Source organism: Pipistrellus hanaki (genome assembly GCF_964339955.1).
Source record: "Pipistrellus hanaki genome assembly, chromosome: 9".
Classification (NCBI taxonomy): Eukaryota; Metazoa; Chordata; class Mammalia; order Chiroptera; family Vespertilionidae; genus Pipistrellus; species Pipistrellus hanaki.
This window is the reverse complement of record NC_140511.1, coordinates 14,572,403-14,594,644: the sequence shown is the minus strand read 5'-3', so window position 1 is coordinate 14,594,644 and position 22,242 is coordinate 14,572,403. Positions and strand designations below refer to the sequence as shown.

Sequence of the window (22,242 nt, the reverse complement as noted above, 5' to 3'; positions counted from 1 at the left end):
GTTTCTCTCTCATTGATGTTTCTAGCTCTCTATCCCTCTCTCTTCCTCTCTGTAAAAAAAATCAATAAAATATATATTTTTTTAAATGGAGTTCAAATAAATAATAAAATATTTTTTATAATGAAGATAGGGCTATCTTACCTAGTAATAGACAAACATGTAAATTGACCATATCTCTGCTACATCACTGGCCAATCAGGAGTGATGTGCAAATAAACCCAATAAAAAATGGAGGTTAATTTACATACTCAGGCACCAAGTGATGGTGGGCAGGACACTTGCATTGTCACTATGGTGATGAAGCAGGCATTCTGCCCCACCCCCGGTGGCAGCATGGGAAGGAGGGGCCAGAGCAGAAAGAGGCGGCTCCTGGGCCTGAGCAGAAAGGGGCAGGGCCAGAGTGGAAAGGCAGTGCCGGCAGCCAGGGAAAGGAAAGCCCATTCTAGCACAAATCTTTTTTTTTTTTTTTTAAATATATTTTATTGATTTTTTTACAGAGAGGAAGGGAGAGGGATAGAGAGCTAGAAACGTCGATGAGAGAGAAACATCGACCAGCTGCCTCTTGCACACCCCCTACTGGGGATGTGCCCGCAACCAATGTACATGCCCTTGACCAGAATCGAACCTGGGACCTTTCAGTCCGCAGACCGACGCTCTACCACTGAGCCAAACCGGCTTCGGCTCTAGCACAAATCTTCACATCTGGCTTCTAGTAATGTATAACAATGGACTGGCCATCTTTTGTTTTTAAAAACCTTATGTATTTATCTCTTTTACAAACCACAGAAAATAAAATGTCTTTCCATTATTCACATTTTTAAGCAACTAAAGTATTTTAATCAATATTGTCATGCATACTGCTTAACAATAAGGATATATTCTGAGAAATTAATCATCGGGGAATTTGTCCTAGAATGAACATCAAAGTACTTACAAAAACCTAAATGGCATAGACTACACTCCTAGTACCTATATATACAAACCTAATAGGTAAAGTCTATTCTTCCTGGACTATAAGCACAAGGAAAAATTATGCCATTAAAAGATGCAGTAAACACGAGATGAAGGATGCTGTTGCCAGCATAACATGGCATCAGAAAAGAAAAAAAAAATTATAAATAGAAAGAATACTCTCTAAAATAATAATAGAAAGTAAAATATAGCAAATAAATAAGTCCAGTAATAGTCATTTATTATTCTTATCAAACATTATGTACTTTGTGGGCTATCTATCTATCTATCCTACCTAATAAAAGAGTTATATGCAAATTAACCATAATTCTGTGATGCCCACCAGCCACACTCACCAGCCAATCTGAGCAAGTATGCAAATAAACCCAATCAAGATGGCTATGGCCACAGAGAGCAGGAGGGAGGCTTGGGTTTCCCAGGCAATGGAAGAAGCCAAGCTTTCCCCCTGTCCTAGCAGGCCTAAGCCTCTACTCAAGGCAAAAAAGTTTCAATTATAGAAAGTAAACAAATCCAAACAGAAATGGTGGCAGCCATGGAGCAAGAAGAAGGCTTGGCTCCACTTCAGGCTACAAAGTTTCAATTGTAGGAGGTAAATAAATTCCAGATACCAGGGCCTCCACTTGGGTCACCAGGGGGCATGGCCAGGCTGAAAACCACCACAGGCCTCTTGCCCAGGCCATCCCATGCCCCAAGGGAATCCCCACCCTGATCCAGGACACCCGTCAGGGCAAACCAGCTGGCCCCCACCTGTGCACCAGGCCTCTATCCTATCTAATAAAAGAGTAATATGCAGATTGATCATCACTCCAACACACAAGACGGCTGCCCCCATTTGGTCAAAGATCTTGCCCCCATGTGGACACAAGATGGCTACCACAAAATGGCCAGCAGGGGAGGACAGTTGGGAGGGACCAGGCTTGCAAGAGAGAGCAGTTGGAGGTGATCAACCCTGCAGTGGAAGACAGTTAGGGGTGACCAGGCCAACAGAGGAGGGAAGTTGGGGGCAAACAGGCTGGCAGGGAAGCAGTTAGACATCAATCAGGCAGGCATGGGAGTGGTTAGGGGGTGATCAGGCTGGCAGGCAGAAGCGGTTAGGGTCAATCAGAAGGCAGGCAGGCAAGGAGTTGGAAGCCAGCAGTCCTGGATTGTGAGAGTGATGTCTGACTACTCAGGCAGTCAGACATCTCTCGAGGGATCCCAGATTGGAGAGGGTGCAGGCTGGGCTGAGGTAAACCCCCCTAACCCCATGCACGAATTTCGTGCACCAGGCCTCTAGTGTGTGTGTGTGTGTGTGTGTGTGTGTGTGTGTGTGTGTGTGTGTGTAAAATAGAGAAATACGCTAATTAATTAGGATGCCATAATGGTTGACTGGGCAAGAGGAGGCTGTGCATGCAGTGTCGGGGGTGGGGTGGCAGGGGCCTCGCCTCCATGCACCAGCACAGGGGAGGGCCAGATCAGCAGGGGCCGTGGATGCTGCAGGGCCCGGAGAGGGAGGCAGGGCCAGAGCGGTGACTCGAGAGTGGGCAGCGCCGCATACAATTTCGAATTGACCGCTGGGCTCCTAGCACTTTCATAAGATGGGAAGCATAGTAGGATTGTAAATACTGACACCAATCACCACAAACACACGAGTGATGTGTTGTGATATGATGGCTACAATGTCACTAGGCAACAGAAATTTTTCAGCTTCAATATAATCCTATGGAACCACCAGAGTACATGTGGGCCGTTGTGGACCTAAACTTCATTATGCAGTGCAAGATTATAATATTCTTTTAAAATGTTATTAAAAGGGGGATGAAATTTTCTATGAACAACATATTTGTGTCACTTCCTCCATGTTCTATTCAAACTGAACACGGTGTATCATGCCTCTGGTATGCTTCGGGATATCTACAAGGTTATAGAGAAGAGGTCACTACTATTCCACCTGTCCCATTCCACAGAACAATGGAGACACTTCAGGAATACCTATGTTTTTCCTGAACAATCAGTGTGTTTTTATTTTCAGACACTATACCATATATAGAATTGTAATTTCCTTTTAATTTGGATATTATGAAGCACACAGAGAAATTTGTGATCTAACATAGACCTTTAGAGCATGGGTTTTGTTTTCTCTTGGTGCAAACTGTTTCCCTAGCTTTATATTCTTTTCCTTTCCTAATATTCTCTTTTACTAATTTTCAGAAGTATTGATTTTACACTAATAGGTTGTTTATATTTTTGCAAGTCACCTCCATTATAATTTTTCTGGGAATAAGAAACAATATAAATTTTTTAAATAAACATATACCAATCTATATAAGTGGATTGTGAAAAAAATTAAGTAAATTATATCTCTGTCTCAGGGATTATGGCAGACTCGATGTCTAAAGAAAATTTTGTAACAGTATGTTTAAAAATTATTAATAAACAGTAATATCATCAAAAACTATTTAATGAAGATACTGTAGGTGCATTTTCCCACAAATGTCCCTTTTCTGTTTCATGAGAATGTCACATTATATTTAGTAGTTATATAACCATAGTCTCGCCCCAAACTGTGACAGTCTCTCCTTGACTTTTATGAACTTGGCCAGTTACTTTGTAAAATGTCCCTCATTTAAAGTATAAGACCCACATTTCCAAAGACAGGAAATAAAAATCCAGACCTTGAGAGAGCAGCAGCCAATACAATAATTAGGAAACAACTTGCCCCACAGAGGGAGGACTAGGGAACCCTGATTTTTTTTCTGCCTTGGCTCTGAGATGACAATGTAGTGTGTTTGAAATACTGTTACTATGACTATGCACCACCCAGAAATTTCCACACATCAAAACTCATGGAATTACAATGAGTAAAAATCTGGAGGATAATTATAACAGTAAATGTTTGTTTGAAAAAAAAGCTATGTGAAAATTGAACAAATTAAATAAATTATGAAGTTGAGAATGTAGATAAAAGCAAATAAGAGCAAAAAAAAAAACAAACTTTAAATAAAATAAAAAAAATACACTCCACATCAGCTTTTTAAAAAGTTGTTTACTAAAAAAGACTAATAAAATTATGAGACTGACTAAATTGAATGATATCTGGACAACAGATTAAATAAGGGAAGGAACATTTACTTTAAAATTATACTATTTAATTTAGTATTATACTATTTAAGACCACCAACTTACATCATACACAAAAATAAAGTCAAAATGGATAAAGGACTTAAATGTAAGATGGGAAACCATAAAAATCTTAGAACAGGAACCCTCTTAAAGAACGAATGCACAGTCGGTCTGCGGACTGAAAGGTCCCAGGTTCGATTCCGGTCAAGGGCATATACCCTGGTTGCGGGCACATCCCCAGTAGGGGGTGTGCAAGAGGCAGCTGGTCGATGTTTCTCTCTCATCGACGTTTCTAGCTCTCTATCCCTCTCCCTTCCTCTCTGTAAAATATCAATAAAATATATATTTTTTTAAAAAAGAAAGAATGCACAAAATTCCCTGTGGAGCCACCCATCTTGTGCTCTGGCAGAGGGAGGGTGAAGTGGGCTGGAGCTGTGAGGGCAGAACCCAGGACTGGGGACTCAGGAACGGGGGAGGGAGGGAAAGATAGTGCTCAGAAGGCCATTACCCCAAGTTTCCTGGACTGAGTCATTCACTCACTCACACAGCAGAGGACATCTTTCCTACAGACACATTTGCCAGGCCTGGAGGAAGACAGTTGACACACCCTATTGGAAAACACTTTACCCTGAGGCCACTTAAAAGATTAAAAATAACAATTAGCCTGCTCTAAGGAAGTCCAAATGATGGCTTAGGGAGCAGGCTTAGCCCCTGAGGCTCCTGTACTGCAAAGGGCACCAGGCCCTTAGTGAAATGGAATTCACAAGAGAACAGTAAGATAGATGCCTCAATCTTTCCCTTTAATTGTCATTTTTCAAACTAAGAGACATTTTTATTTCTTATTAAATGATAAACCATGAAACTAAAAACTCAAGTTCATAATATTTGTAACTAGTAAATATAAAATCATTGTGTACATTACAAAATTAAATAATCCACTTGCTTTTGTCTAAATGGTTATAGAACTCAAAATGTAACAAATGTTCAAACAGATTTTACTATAGCTAGAATTCAGAATTTAATACACTGTGTATAGAAGTTCATACTCTTTTTGTTGACGGTGCTATTTGCAAAGTTATAGTTAATAAACATGGTCTTGAAATATGAGTTAATATATTTAAACAGAGGACTAGCTCAGAGAAAAGAGCATTGCAAGCTGCCTAATATAAAAAACTGATTTTTTCAGAAATTTCTGACTGAAATAATTGAAAAATCATTTGAGTCAGGATAACTGCAGGTGCTGAGCATGAGTTACCACATCTGCTGAGTTCATGAAAGCCACTCAGTGCAATGTTACCAAAATTATTACACTAGGAATTAATCCTCAAATGTTGGCAATAAAAAAACCATGATAACATTTTAAGAATAAATATAACATATTTTAAGAATTTTGCTTTTAAATTACTGTGGACTCCATGAAAAAGTTCTAGAATGTCCAAATATGCTTAGGAAAAAAAGAATATGTAGCTAGCACTTAAAAAAAATATGTAGCTCTTATAGAAAAATAAATGTTACTATTAGAAAATATCTTTTTGTAAAAGAATTAATTGCATGAATTACATTTAAAGTAGCTTTAAATCACAGGAGTAAAACAAACATATTTTGGATGAAACTGATAGTGTTCAAAGACATTTTACTAATTTTAACAACTGTATTAAGATAGAACTGTCTGGTTCATTTAAAAATTTATTCAAGGTAAGACTGGAATATATTGTGTTAAATAAAATAACATTTTAAAATAAAAGCTTGTGGGGTCTATAGTTTTACATAAATTAATGTTATTTCTTTTAGGCTCAGTAGGAACGTTTTTCCTAAAAGTTCATCTTTTCTTGGGTTACCTGAGAGCTGATCATGCGTTGAGAAGAGCGAGCAATATTGGCAGGCAGACCGAAGAAACTGGGTTTGTCATCCTCCGGGAGTTTCTCAATGACAGCACGATATTCCTAAAGATAAAACAGGAAAAACAATTTTTCAAAAAAAGACTGAAGTTGGATCTATTGAAATCACAGACAATGCTGTGAAGTATTAAATTACTACTTATTAACATATTACATTTCTACATGTAAATCTCACTTTCAGTCTGTATAATCAGTTATCTGTAAGAAATGTTCTTTTTACAGCATAGTGGACTTTCCATGGACTTGGAAAGTGTTAGCTAAATGAAATGAGCCAGTCTGAGAAAGAAAAATAACATGTAATCTCACTTATCTGTGGAATTTAATTAATAAACTGATGAACAAAATGAAACCAGAAGCAAAAATACATGGAACAGACTGGCTGGTGAAGTTAGGGGGAACTGGGTAAAGAAGGTGAAGGGATTTACTGAAGCACATGTATGCATACCCTTGGGCATGGACAGTAGAAGTCCAAGAAAGGGGGAGGTGGGAATGGGTAGCTGAGACAAAGGGCAGGGGAAAATGGGGACCTGCAATTATGTCAACATTAAAAAATTTTAATTAACAGAAAAAGAAATATAGCCTGGGCGGTGTGGCTCAGTGGTTGAGCATCAACCCATGAACCAGGAGGTCACAGTTCAATTCCTAGTCAGGACACATGCCTGGGTTGCCAGCTCAATCCCCAGTAGGAGGTATGCAGGAGAAAACCAATTCATGATTCTCTCCCATGATTGATGTTTCTTTCCTTCTCCCTTCCTGAAATCAATTAAAAAATATATTCTTTGTCATTATTACCTCCTCATATTTAAATTATTTGATACTATATTCTCTTATCCTAACTTCCCACATTCAAAGGGAACCTGAATTGATTAAAACAAACATATTTAAGTGACTACACCTAGTATGTGTAAGATATTATGTAGAATGTTTTCAGGAAAGCCCTGTAATTATTTTCATGGTGATCTATAACAGTGTAGTTCTGCTTATATCAAAAATAAATATTCCAGCAATCCTTTTCTTTTAATTTATAGAAACCCCAGAAATCCATATACAAGTATTCTGGCATGCAAGCACTGCTTTGTGAATCACTTTGTCATAAAGCATTTCCTCAGTTTGCAGTTAGCTGAAGAAATGCACTGATAATCCTATCATTCAATCCCAAGGATTACCATGAGCATTGCAGACATGATTTGGCAAATATGCATCTAGATGGGCAAGTGAGAGTATATACCAAAAGGATTTATTCAGTTTGGCCCAAAGATGGAAATTGTTTCATTTTTATGAAGAGACAAGTTATTTTAAGGCAGGTATTGTATATGCATATAAACTGCTCTTGCTGAAGTTACTATTCTTGGTGACTACACTCATCTTCTGCTTCCTTCACAACATCATCTTTTGCCTAATCTTGGCAGCTGCCCCTGAAGTATTTCCTAGGAAACAATCAGATTTCAGGAAGCCCAAGACCTACATGTCTGATTTGGAAAGACATGCTCTGCTGTTCTTTGAAATTATCCCTTTCCTATAGTTCAATACCTGTAATCTTCCATAAGGATTCCAATCACGTTGTGTAAACATATACAAGCATATGAAAATAATCTTGTATACACGCATGCATTTGTAAATGTGTACGTATAGGAGTGTGTGCACTTGTGTTCCCCTATTCCTGGGAAGGTTTCAGATTCTTCCTCCTACCTAGGTCAATTAGAACACTGAACATTGATTCTCATAAATCATCCTATAACTTTAAAACTCTTATTTTATTTGTGTTTATATACTTTGTTCATTTCAAAATAGCTGTGAAATTGTCTCATCTAGACTGACTAGAGTCTTCTCTCTTCTTAGGACTATATACCGACATGTTTCCTAAATGATAGGCAATATCCAGGCTGATTTATCCCCACTTGATTAGTATATATATAACAAATGATACCATTTATATTGATATAAAGCACAAAAACAGACAAAACTAATGTAGGCTGTTAAAAGAAAGCATAAGGAAGAATTATGGGGAGTTGATAATGTTGTTTCTTTATCCCAGTGTGGGTTACACTCATGTGTTCAATGAATACAAATTAACTGCAATCCCATTTCGGATATATACTTTTCTGTATGAATTTTGTTTTTCAATGCAAACCTCAAACAAAAGAGATGGGAGACCTTTCCTGGTACGTTTTCTGAAATAAATAAATGATAAATAAGCAAGGTTCTCCCACCAGAAAGTGAACTCCGCAGATGCATCGGAATCCACAATATCTGAAACAGGGCTACCATTGGGCAAATGTTCAAAGTATATTGCTGAATAATAAAGCAAAATAGATGGGATATTTAGTAATATAAGATATAAGATTAATATGTTTAGTATAGGTTGTCAAGCTTTTATTTTTTTGATAATTATGTTACTGAAACAGAAATTTTCTTGAAAAATATCTGAATGACAGGAAAAGGCACAATACTAAGAGAAAAACTATATAATTGTGTGTATAAATATTTATATCTTTGTAATTAATGAACAAATGCATAATTGTAATATTCTAATAAAAATATTATTTGGGCATTTATACAAATATAGTTTTGAGGTAAAAAGGAACTAGAATTGAAGTATTTGGGGCAATGGGGTGGACTATATTTAGTACTATTTTCTGGAAAAGAGTCGTGCATTCTATGTTTTCATAGAATTACTCAAAGCAAACAGCTACACCTGGTTAAAATAAATGCACATACACAAAAATGTTCTAGGAAAGCTGGATAAAGTGAATCCCTCATATTTTTAGAGCTGCTTTAACTTTATAAGCCAGTATATGAAAATAGACATTTGTTAAATATTTTTAAAATTTCTTTCATATAATTAAATATATCAGAGCACTCTTAGGCCTACTAGGATGCAGCATATTCCCCCACTCCAGATCTTCAGAGCAGTTCTACATTTAAAATTTTCCTTTGCTACTTGCTTCAAGATTTACCTACACACTCTATCTTATTATCACCAGTCAATCTTCAGTAAATATCCAAAAGTGAATTGAACACCTAGAGTTTAGAGAATTAGGTTGCATACTGGTATAACAAATAATCCATATTTGTGAATGATAATTATTGTGCATTTAGAAAGTAATGACATATATTTAACAATATAAGAAATAACACAAGTATATATCTTGTAAGAGATTGACAAGGATTAATTTTACCTACCAAAATGCTGCAGGATTTTGGCAGAGATAAGGAATATGGGAAAATGCTTTTCTTGTTCATTTCGTTTAATACATCAATTACTGAAGAATTAAAAAACTGTTTCAGGTATGACTGAAGAACTCGAAGGTCAAAACAGTTATCTATACGTCCTCCATAAATAGCATTTTCAAGTAAACCATGGACAAATTCCCACTGTACATCTTTGGTACCTGTAATTAAAAAATAGTTTTATTGGTTTCATTTCTCAGATATTAGAAAATTTTTTAAATATTCTAAAGTATCAACTAAATTCCAGACTCCAATTATATAGAAATATAGACTATAACAATATATTTAATTTGCTAAGTCATTTCTTAAAGTGTTCATTAATATTAATATAATGCCATTAATAAACATGTACTATTATTAATAATTAATATTCAATAATGACACAATGGCTAATATTTTTTACACTAGCAGTGCATATGTCATTCATTCATTCATTCATAAGTAAGTCATATAAGACATACAAAAACATTAATATATCTTTCAACTTAAAAATACAAACAGCCATCACAGAAAATATTTTATACAATTTTTGTTAAAAATCTTATGTTTCTTCTTATACCCATTATTCTCAAGACATGTTTTATTTTGTTTAGAATAAGAGGAAATAAACAGAACATAAATTATAACATAGCAATAGTAGTAACAGTCAATCATTACTGATACCTTACCCAATACATTAAACGTACTAAATTTAAATACTTTATGTAGCATTTCTCATTTAAAATTCTCATAAGTTGAATCAATTGAAGTAGTACCTACCATTATTCTTATTTTACAGATCACGAAACTCATACTTAAAGGTCAAGAAACTTGTTGAGATTCCATAGCTACATAGTCTCTACATCAACTGCCCTCTATAATTTGAGCTTCTTCTCGTTTTTGTATTTAATTCTACATGTCTGGAGTTCTCTTAATGTCAGGAAATTTTATAAATGTAAAATAATAGTTAGATTTTTACCACAAGATTTAATATTATTTTAAAGTATGTGCCTCTTATTCACAACAATTCAATTATGTGATAGACATAAAAATCACGTGACACTATTAATTCCATAACAACCTTGAAATACAGTGATGAACAAATCATTCAAACTCTGTTCTCTGGTTTCCTCACCCAAAAAGGGTACTAATAATATTTCCTTATTGTGGTATTATAAAAATCAAATAAATATTCAAAAGCATTTTGGAAAATTACCAAATATCTATGCAAGGTAAAGTATTAGTACCCATCCTCCAGAAAAGTCTCTGTCGGATTAAAACAGTCGCTCATGGACGCCGGGAAAGAGGTTCCCCTGGACACAGCATGGGGAAATGTCGAGTCATGTGTGAAAAGAATAGGGGAGGAGCTTTGGGAGTGTTGGTGATGCTGTTCATAGGCTTTGGACTAGTTACATAGGTTTAATTTATAAATATTTATTGAGTCGAACATTTTTATGTACTTTTCTGATGTATAATTTTTAATAAATGGTTAAATAAACAAAAACTCAGAAAACAGTCATTAACTAATAGTTATATGGAGAGAAGTAAATAGAACTATGATGTGATTTGGACATGAAAGGAACAGAAATTTTCAAAGCACTGGATAATTGAGGATGAGAAAAATAAAAGAATCCAGGGTGATTCATAGGCTTTGAACTTAAACAATTACATGATTGGTGGTGCCATTTACTAAAATGGCAGGGAACAATGGTTTGGCAAGTTTGCAGGTTGGGCTGGGGGAAAAGGGATCAAGAATTCTGCTCATATTCTGAACATATTCTCTTCTCTAATCCATCATGTCTAACCTCTAGTGTCTCCTTGCCTGGGTCCTACGTAATGAACTTCAGGGGCGGTTTTTGTCTTCAGAAGGCAGAGAACTGGTGGCCTCGGGGATCACATTATGCGGTCTTGTTTGCTTTTTGCTTCCTAAAGGCTACAGAGCAATGAGATCTCTTGCGAGTTATATCAAAAACGTGACCACACTAGATAAGAACTCTCAGAGAACACAAGCATGGTGGCCAGGACATAAATCACAAAATAAAAAGCAAATTTTATGAAAGAAAGTTAAGTCACTTCTAAAGAAACCATGATGTTAATAAGTCAGCTTTTTTTCATTAACAGATCAAAATTTTCATCACTAGAACCTACCATCAAAGAGTCTGTCAATAATGTTGTAACCAGCCCGAAGATCTGATAAAGAAAACTCATAAAATTTGGTCCAACCCTATTAAAAGAAAATGTAAAAGTATTAAAGAACTATAAGCAGTGTTCAAAGACATACACACACACACACACACACACATATACATATATCCAAGAATATACATATATAATATATCCAAGAATAATCCTACTTACCTGTGGAATATAATTTCTTCTTTCTTGACATGCAGCATGAAACCATGCAAAACTGAAGAGAGCATTAGCTCTATGTAAATTACCATTTTTGCTAATTTGCTCAGGAGTCCAAGATTCATAAGTACGCATTAAATTCTTCTTTAAACCTGGAGGTGACTAAAGAAAAGATAACAGACATCATATTATTTAAAATTAAAACAAAATAGTATTTAACACATTTGGGAACATCTTTTAATGAAAAAAACTTTACAGCATTACCATTTTGACTTAAATTATTTTATTATTGTGTTATTCCAAATGTACAAATATAGAACTTCTTATATCTAATAGTTACTCTTTAGTATAAATCCAAAATAATTTTTGAAATTGAAAAACACTATAAACCAACATATTCAAAATAACCAATTAAGTTTTATATGATCATTAAGTTATTTGACTGAAATGATTTCCAACATAAAAATACAAATAATTCAACTAATTACTTAAAGAATGTCTTCTACAAAGAAGTCATTCCTTTGGCAATCCTCATTACTTTTTTTCTTAAATAAAAATTTTTATTTAAAAGTAAAAGAAAAATACTATTGATTAATTAAGTATATGTGCAAATTTTCACATTTAAAATGAAAATGTTGCCCTGGTTGGTGTAGTTCAGTTGGTTGAGCATTGTCCCATGCACCCAGAATTTTCCAGTTCAATTCCCAGTCAGGACACATGCCCCAGTTGTGGGCTCAGTCCTCAGTGGGGGGTGTGCAGAAGACAGCCAATCGATGTTTCTCTCTCTTTCTTCCCCTTTCCCCTCTTCTATCTCTAAAATCAATAAAATCAGATTTTAAATAAATAAAGATATTTATTGAAAAGATATTTTATGATACATTTATAAAATATCACAGAATAGGCAAAATTTTCTGATAAATATTCAATAAAACAAGAGATTAGCCTGACTAGTGTGGCTCAGTGGTTGAGTGTCAACCCTTGAACCAAAAGGTTACTAGTTCCATTCCTGGTCAGGGAACATGTCTGATTTCAGGTGCAATCCCCAGTGGGGAACATGCAGGAGGTAGCTGATTGATGGTGTTTCTCTCTCAATATTTCTCTCTCTCTATCCCTCTCTTAAAAAAAATCAATAAAACATATATTTTTTTAAATAAATAAAACAAGAGATTAATAGAAAACTGAACAACCACTTAGAGTTTTTAAAGATACTATTCTAAAGATTAGGCAAAATGGCAAATTATATATAATTTTTTAAAATCATAAACAAATACAGGTTATTTGAAAAACAACAAAGTGAAAACATTAATATGTCAAATTATGAGATAAGAACAAGGATATACTCCTATACAATGTCAGAGACTTAAACTAGTTTCAATATTAATGCAAGTAACTAAAAACCAACTAAGCATTCAACATAAGAAATCAGGAAGAACAAAAGGCAAATACAAATCTAAGGAAAACATTAAGAAGGAAAAATAAAGAAAAAAGTAGCAAGTTCAGTGAACAGAAAAGACAAGTATGAAAATGGTTATTTGAAATAAATATTTAAAAATACAACTAATTAAAAAAGAGAAGAAATGTAACAATTTCTAAAGATTATAATTACTATATTCTAATTAGACCAGACAGCCGAATGATCTTCTGGACAACATTCCAGACATCCTTCCAGATGAAGCTGGAGTGGCGGGGGCGAGGCAGAGGCAGTTGGGGCAACCAGGCAGGCATGCAAGTGGGCAGGTAGGGAAGTAGTTAAAGGCGATCAAGCAGACAGGTGAGTGTTAGGGGCAATCAGGCAAGCAGGCAAGTGGGTAGGGGTGATCAGGCAGTCAGGGAAGTGGTTAGAGGCCATCAGGCAGATAGATGAGTGTTAGGGGCGATCATGCAGGCAGGTAAATGGTTAGGGGCAATCAGGCAAGCAGGCAAGTGGGTAGGGGCTATCAGGCAGGCAGGCAGGCCAGCAGTTAGGAGGCAGTGGTCCTGGATCGAGAGAAGGATGTCCAACTGCTGATTTAGGCCCGATCCCACAGGGATTCCCAGAATTGGGCCTTAACCAGCAGTTGGATATCACCCAGTGAGTCCCGTTTTGGGAAAGGGTGCGGGCCAGGCTAAGGAAGTCCTCCCCATACCCCCCCCCCCCGCCCCACACGATTTCATGCACCAGGCCTCTAGTTTAAATACATGGAAAATGTAATGAAATTACCTCCAAAATAGGATCTTGGATAAGGCTGCACTTTAAAACATTCAAGGAACATTTCTCCCAATATAGTAACTCTTCATTAATTTAAATATATACTGTGTTCTTCCTACATTTCAGGTATATATACTAATAAAAGAGAAAGATGAAAATTGACCTTTGTGATGCCAACCAGCCAAATAAGGAGTATGCAAATTAACACAACAAAGATGTTGGCATCTTTGTTGCATACACAGGTACCAAGCAGCTGGGGGCAGGACACTTGTGTCGTCGCCATGGCAACGACTCAGGCGTTCCACACCACCCCAGCTGCTCTGCACCGCCCCAACCACTCCAGGCCTCTGGTCAGAATGGGAAGGCAGAAAGGCGGCTCTGGGCCAGAGTAAAGGCAGTGCTGGCAGCCAGGGGAAGGAGGGCTCATTCTTGCACTAATCTTCATGCATCGGGCCTCTAGTTATATGATAAGACAGAAGAAAGAAAAATAGATCCCACCCTAATGGCTCATGCAACCCAGTTCTAGAATGTAGTTTAGTATCAGAGTATAAGGGGAAAGTGGCTGGAGAAGATTATGTAAGGTTATTTCTTACTAGACATTATAATAACACTTGTCCAACTATGTACTTCCAAATATTAAATGATCTTTGCATTCCCTAAATTAAATCCTATCCCTGTTCCTCCTTAAATGAGACTAACAAATTCAGAGGAAAAAGAAAACATGTACTGATCTAAAATAACACATGGGAATAAACACTAATAAGATTTGTTTCTAAGAAAAAGGATTATATAAAACAAAGAAGTTTCTACAGATTCAAAGAAAATACAGGCAGAACCCCTTTTAACAGTTTTAAATGTTTTAATTCAGTTTATTATTTTATTTATGACTTTGACCCGTTATATATCATTACAAACACATACAGTTTAGGACATATCAGGTTTAGAAAGGATCTTCCCAGCATTACCAGTTAGAAGGATAGATAGGTAGATAAGTGAAAGAAAGGAAGAAAACAAAAAATGTAACTTAGCTAGGTCAAAAAACACATGAAATAAAAATTGGATATCCATGTGCAAAAGAATGAAGTCACACCCTGGTTGGTGTTCTCAGGGGTTAGAGCATTAGTCCTTACACTGATGGATCTTGGGTTCTATTCTATGTCAGGGGCACATACCTGGGTCACAAGTTCCAGTCCTGGTTGGGGACAGGTGTGGGAGGGAACCTATCGATGATGTATCTCTCTCACATTGGTAATTCTCTCTCTTTTTCTCTCTTTTCCTCCCCCCACCCCCTTCCTCTTTCTAAAAATCAAAGGAAAAAATAGCCTCAGGTGAGGATTAAAAACAAAAAAGTTATCTAAAGAAGAAAACCTCATAGAAACAGAATGGTAGCTGCCAAGGGTGGAGAGGAAAATGGCAAGTAGCTTTCCGATGGATACAATTCTCCATTTTACAAGATGAAAAGTTTCTAGAGACCTGTTGCACAATAACGTACATATAGATAACTCTACTGTACCAGACACTTAAAAATGGTTAAAATGATAAATTTCATGTTATATGTCTTTTATTATAATAAAAACAACAAAAAATATAGAGTAAAATTGGAAGAAACATTTAAATGTATTTTTATAAATGCCGTCATATGCTGTTATTTATGTATTTAAGGCCTTGTGCACCAGTGGGGTCCCTCAGCATGGCCAGTAGGGGTCGGGCTGAAACCGGTAATCCAATGCTGCCTGCCACTCCTGCTCATCTCAAGCCCACTGCACCTGCCACCACTGATGCTTGGCACACTCCCTGCTTCTTCGCTGCAGTCTCATGAGCCATGCATCTGGTGCCTGTTGGTCAGTTGAGCAGTGCTCCCACTGGGGGAGCACACTGACCACCAGGGCGCAGCTCCTGCATTGAGCATCTGCCCCTTGGTGGTCAGTGCTCCTTATAGCGACCGGTCAAGTGGTTGAACTGTTGCTGAGGCTTTTATATATATAGGTATTATACCGCACCTAAATATAAAGGGAAGTTACGCATAATAGACAGTTGTTTACAGAGCTTTGGAAGGCATGCAAAGATTGCTGCACTTAGACAACTAGTGGTTCAAGTTTTAAATCTTACCTCATATGTTATTTTCAAACTTGACTGTAATAAAATAGGAGTGAAGTTGGGGTGAACTTCTGCAGTGAGCCAAAGGCGAAAGGTATCTTTTGGTTGAAGAGTATTCAACTCCTTGTTTATAAAAACAACAATAATAAAAATCTACTTAAATACATATACAAATTTCCATTTTATAAAAATACCATTACTAAATAATTTTTCTTACTAAAATCTTTCTGTGATATCCTGATATATTTCTTCATGTTCTTATTATGTTTACTTTAAATATACATCTTCTCTATTATTAGCTTACATAAAGTAAGAATTTGGAACTGAACCTAGGCCACCAGGCTTGAACTCCAAATTCTGTCACTATTTTTATGTGGCCTTGGGTTTTATGAGTTACACCATTGCTAAGCAAGGATTCTAGTAGTGCCTACCTCATAATATTATGTAAAATACTCAAAACTGTCTGATACCTACTAAGTACAAAATAAGTATTAGCTATAATTGCTATGCCTAAATTGATAGTCATGTTTAGGGCTTTAAATTCTCATTGCTTTAGTTCATCCTTCCAGGAAAGTTTTATAGTAGTATCAATTTATTTATTGACAATTAGTGTATCATAATCAAAAACTTTACTATACAAATTCATCCATCCATGCTGTATGCTTTAGTCACTATTCACATTTTTATGCCTATGTCTTTACTCATCATATGCTTTCTGTCTGTTAGTCTCTTTATAACCTGATTCTTACCCATTTGTCAAAATATAACTTAAACATCATATCTTAGGGAAATATCTTCTTCAACCCTTCACTACCACAATCCCAAGCAGAATTAATGAATTAATTTTACATTCTGTAAATTATCTTCTGTAGTATGAATCATACTACATATTAATTACTAATGTGTTCTCTCTCTTCTAAACTAAGTTATTAGAGAATAGGTACAAATTGTTATGTAACCAGTACTTAGAACATTTCTTGGCTTTTTTCTGTACTCAGCAAGTGTTTATAGAATGAATTAATGAATATTGACAAATACTGATAACTAAAAAATATTGATAAATACTGATAGCTCTAAAAAAGAGTGAATTTTAAAATTATTTTCATAAATACATGTTATAATACTAACATTCATTAGCAATGTGAAATTTTAGAATTAAGATGACCAAAAAATGGCAAAAGAAGTGACCATAAAAAATATTGTTCTTGCTTAAAATCCTAAGTTATTAAATGTGCCTATACCTAATAATGATTTTAAAATGTAAAGTTTTAAAACGTCAAAATATAAAGCTTTGCCTTGAGTTAGCATGTTTTGTAAAAAAGATAATAGAAACAATTTGTGACATAGTTGGATAAATAAACTTATAAATTTACATCCAAATAATTCATACAAACTTCCCAAAAGAAGAGTAAATTTTTATAATTTATTAAACTTTTGTAATATAATCTATCCTATACTAGTATACTTCAAAAATTCTAATTAAACACTTTAATTATATTTTATATAAATTAACACCTGTCAATATACTGTTTAGAACAGAAAGCAAGATTCTAGTATTCATAGGTCTTTTTTACACATTTTAAAATGTCATTCATCAGACATAAAATTTATATTTTTATACATGAGTATTTTTTACAGATTATATTAGTAATGAATATTTAAAAACTGATATAAACAGCAGTTCCAAAATCTATATGTTTTGTTGATTATAAGTGAAGAATCATCATGGGCCATCAATTCATTCACTCAGTCATTAACTCATTCCTCAAAGATTTATTGATTACGTACCTATTTTGTGTAAGGTGCTACAGCTGCTATCTTATTAGGACTACACGTTTTTAAAACATCACAACTCTGCTAGGGCCTCCCTCAAGCCACTCTATTCTATTTGATTCTGTTCCAAATAATACTTCTATCAGATTAATTAAACTAAGTAATTATTAACTCCTCTGCTAAGGACCTCCTTTGACTATGTCCAAGGACAAAAGTCCCAAGCTCTTCTGCAAGGTTCTTAGGGTATCCGGAACCTAGCCCTCCCTAGACATCTAATTCCATTGCCCCACACTGCTCTACCCAGGCCCTTCTAGTATATTCAGGACATCTGGTTTCCTTGTACTGGGCATGAACAGAATAGTCATCTATGTTGATCTGGGTTTACGTTAAAGCAATTTGTTTCATCTTAAGATAATTTTCATGTTGGGGCCACTGAGTTAAATGATTATTTCAGATTACATCATGGTTGTCTTAGCAACTAGGTTGTTTGTTCTGCAGGTCCCTCTGATTTATCTACATCTTTTCTCCCCATACAAGCACAACCAAACAAGAGCATAAAGAAAAAGTCATGTTATATATAAATAAATATGCAACCCTTTAAAGCACTTCATTTTTCTTCTGAAAAAAATTCTCTAAGTCTCCCTTCAATCATGATTAATAATTACCTGGCTTTCCTTAAATACCTTTAAAAACACATTTCTATTGACTTCCTACTAAAAGATCCATCTTGGTTTGTACACATGTACATATTTTAAAAGAAAATACTTAACAGACTTCAAATTTCTCAAATACTAATTTTTTTAAATATCATAATTAATGCATGATATATTTTAATACTGATGTCCCTTGAATATTACTGAATTGAGTATATTAGATATACAGGGTATCCCCCAAAAATGTACACACACTTTAACAGCTGATAATTCAATTTTGAAAATGAAATGTATATTAATAAACACTGCCTTTTAATTATTCAAAGTTTGTATAGATATTTTTGGGGGGACACCCCATACTATCTGAATATCTATTGAATCTACCTTTTCCAGAATGGGCAGCCAAGACACCACAAGATGTAAGTTTTTCAAACAGAGCCAATCTCCATTGTGAGCACATTCTTTTAGCATTTGAATTGCTAAATCAGCTTGACCTTGACCCATGGCAATCTGCAGAAACAAAACAAAACAAAAAACTGAAAAACAAATCTGATAACATGTTGTAACCTGCAATCAGGGTTCTCAGTTTTTAATAGAAGATATCAGACTCCATATTTTTCTATTTACTAAAATATATTATTATTACAGGTTTGCAAGCTACAAAATAGTATAAAATTATTGAATAATCTTTTGCTCTTTATGCCACCATTTCCTATAATTCTTACCCTCTCAAAAAAAAAGACCTTAAAATTTTATTTTTTAATATAACTATAGTCTCGTTGAATACTTTGAAATTGACTTTTCTGAGTTTCTCCAACATTGCATATATTTGGCTCTCAAGCTACTCGTCTAGCTATTTAACTAGCTCATGCACTGGCTGGCCTTTCATCATCTAGCAAATCCTCACATGTCAGTGAGCCTCAAGACTACATTCAGCCCTCTGCTCCTCTCTTGTTTCTCAGAGAGAGGAAGTGGGAGGAGAGAGAAAAGAGAAAACGGGAGGGGAGAAACTAAAGGGGGAGAGGGAATTTCATTCCAATTTTTCCAATCCCTTTAGTCCATCTACACTTAGAACATTTATGTGGTAGAAGAGACCACCTTATACAATAGAAAACTTCATAGCATTAAAAGTATTAAATTAGAAGCGGTTTGACTCTAGATTGCATTCAGCACATAAGATTTCTCTAAAATTAAAATGCTTGGACAAGGTGACTACTTCAGTCTAAGGTTCTATAGAATTTAGTCAAGAATCTAATATGGTTGCATGCCTCTTACCATATCAAGTCTAAAATACTCCATGTTTTTTTAAGGACAATTTATATAATACATGTATATTAATATAGCTATATTTGTGTACATATGTATATACTTTATAAGTATACATATATTGGCAATCCTGGCTCTAATATTTTACTAGATACATAGTCAAAACATTTATATAAATGGCAAGCTATTTTAGAGAGAGAAGGAGGGAAGGAGAAAGAGAGAGAAAATTTTGTTTTTCAATTAGACTATAAAGTCTTTGAGAGTGGGAACAATGTCTAATTCATTGCATACTAAAGCACACAATGAAACAGGTAATACATACTCATATTGATTTTTTTAAAATATTTTTATTGATTTCAGAGAGGAAGGAAAAGAGAGAGAGAAATATCAGTCTCTCCTACATGCCTCTCAATGGGGTTCAAGGCAGCAACTTGGGCATGTGCCTTGACTGGGAATCAAACCATGACCTCCTGGTTCATAGGTCCATGCTCAACCACTGAGCCATGCCAATTGGGCTTCTTCTTTTTTATTTTTATTTTTTTTATTTTCAAGGTCTACTAGTAACCTGGAACTAAGCAGATAAGAGGGATGAAAAAAATACTGGTTGAATTATTTCAATGCACATATTAGTTTGCCATTTATTTAGTTTGCCATTTTAAATGGAATGAAGGAATGTACTACATAATCAGAGTAAAAAGGATATTTTGCTGAACTGAAATGGTAACTAAAAATAGAAAATTCAAAAGTTTCCATTAAGTCATATGTTGTGTAAAAACACCTTAAAGGTTCATAAATTCTTAGAAAATATTCTATATATTAAAAGGCAAATATGCAAATCAACTAATAGTGGAAGGACTGGTTGCTATGATGTGCACTGACCACCAGGGGGCAGACACTCAATGCAGGAACTATCCCCTGGTGATCAGTGTGCTCCCACATGGGGAGCATTGCTCAGTCAGAAGCCGGGCTCACAGCTGTGCTGATGAACAGAGTCTCAGACTGCGAGAGGGTGTAGGCTGGGCTGCAGGACACCCTCCCCCACAACTGCACAGATGTCATGCACAGGCTTCTAGTTTATTATAAGAAAAAAAAATTAAAGAAAAGCAGGAAAATAAAAAGCACACTAAAAGAGAAAAACACACCAGTTTCTTAACTAAAAAATTAGTTTTACACTAATTAGCTTTAATATGTATATTCAGCACAGTAACAAAATTTTTAAATGACAGAAGTACAAATAAATATGTATGTATTTAAAGGTTCTCCTACATTAAACAATTTTGCAAGCTCAGTACACAAAACTCAAGAAGTTTAAATACTCAACCTATTGTGAATGCAAACAGTTTTATCTTTCTACTAATAATACAACCTATAGAAACAGGCTCCCCTTCATCAAGACAACTTGTTGATAATTAAATATTATTCTAATAAGTATATTAACATAATAAGGACTAAATAAAATTTTCTAAAAATCTGCACAACTGAGCCTAACTCTGCTATTTTGCTATCATCTATTTATGTTCCTCATAACACCCTTTTCATTTTTGGTTGCTGTGAAATTTGCTTTTTTAATCATTATTATTTAACCATTGAAAAAGGGTTATTTATTCACTTGTTAAAAATTGAGGTTAAATCAATTTTCAAACTTGCATGCAAACTGAATTGAAAAAAGTAGGTAATCTGAACAAATTAAAGCTTCTAAATATACCTCAGGGGGAAAAATGATATTATCTATATATATAAAAGCCTAAGTGATCATGGCAACCACATGGACAACTAAACAGGCTGTGTGGGACAACTAGGCTGACAGGGGGGTTAGTGAGGGGCAACCAAACAACGGAGCAACAGGTTGCATGGGGCAACCAGACCAGCATGAGGGGCAGTAATGGGTGACCTCAATTTTTAACAAGTGAATAAATAACCCTTTTTCAATGGGTAAATAATAATGATTAAAAAAGATTGTGAGAGGGATGTCCAATTGCCAGTTTAGGCCCGACCTCCCAGGGGTCCTGGATTGGAGAGGGTGCAGGCTGGGCTGAGGGGACCACCCGCACACACAATGCATGAATTCATGCACCAGGCCTCCAGTATTAGATAATTTATTTTAAATTTATGTATTTCTTTTATTTCAGTTTTTGTAGGTAAATATTTTTGTGATTTTTTGTAATAGTATCCTAGTAAAATTTTAAAAATTATTCAAATGTAGGCAAATGTATTAGTTCCAATTACTGTTATAACAAATTATTACCAACTCAGAACCCTTAAAACTAGACAAATTTATTATCTTACCAAACTTCTGGAGGTCAGAAGTCCTATGGTCTAAAATCAGTGTTTGGTTTGAAAATAAGAGCAGTATTAAAAGGGCTGTTCTCTTTCTAGAGCCTCTAGAAGAGAATCTTTCCCCTGCCTTTTCCATCTTCTACAAGACACCTAGAATTGTTTGCTCTTGGCTATCTCGCCCACCTTCAAAGCAGCAACATAAAATCTCATTTCTCTGACCTCTGCTTCTGTCATCACCTCTCTGACCTTCACTTGACCCTTTTGTAAGAACCCTTGTGATTATACTGGGCCCACCTGGATAATCCAGGATAATCTCTCCAAGATTAACTTAATTACATCTGCAAAATTCCTATCACCATGTAAGGCAAACTCACAGGTTCTGAGAATCAGGAAGTGGACATGTTGGGAAAACTTTATTTGGTTTACTAAAACAAAACACATCTGTTTCACTAAA

General features: G+C 35.3%; 1 protein-coding gene across 3 annotated transcripts in view; it reads right to left on the bottom strand.

Annotated features, from left to right (window-relative positions):
• Nucleotides 1-22,242, bottom strand: part of DYNC2H1 (dynein cytoplasmic 2 heavy chain 1) — a 245,015-nt gene that overhangs the window by 52,453 nt on the left and 170,320 nt on the right. For all 3 annotated transcript variants that reach the window (XM_084893697.1, XM_084893698.1, XM_084893699.1), the window contains 6 exons: nt 18,630-18,755; nt 15,832-15,942; nt 11,541-11,696; nt 11,331-11,406; nt 9,156-9,364; nt 5,913-6,017 (listed from right to left, as the gene is read on the bottom strand). In XM_084893697.1, the coding sequence (XP_084749823.1) occupies nt 5,913-6,017; nt 9,156-9,364; nt 11,331-11,406; nt 11,541-11,696; nt 15,832-15,942; nt 18,630-18,755 (783 nt within the window). The remainder of the gene's footprint in view (nt 1-5,912; nt 6,018-9,155; nt 9,365-11,330; nt 11,407-11,540; nt 11,697-15,831; nt 15,943-18,629; nt 18,756-22,242) is intronic.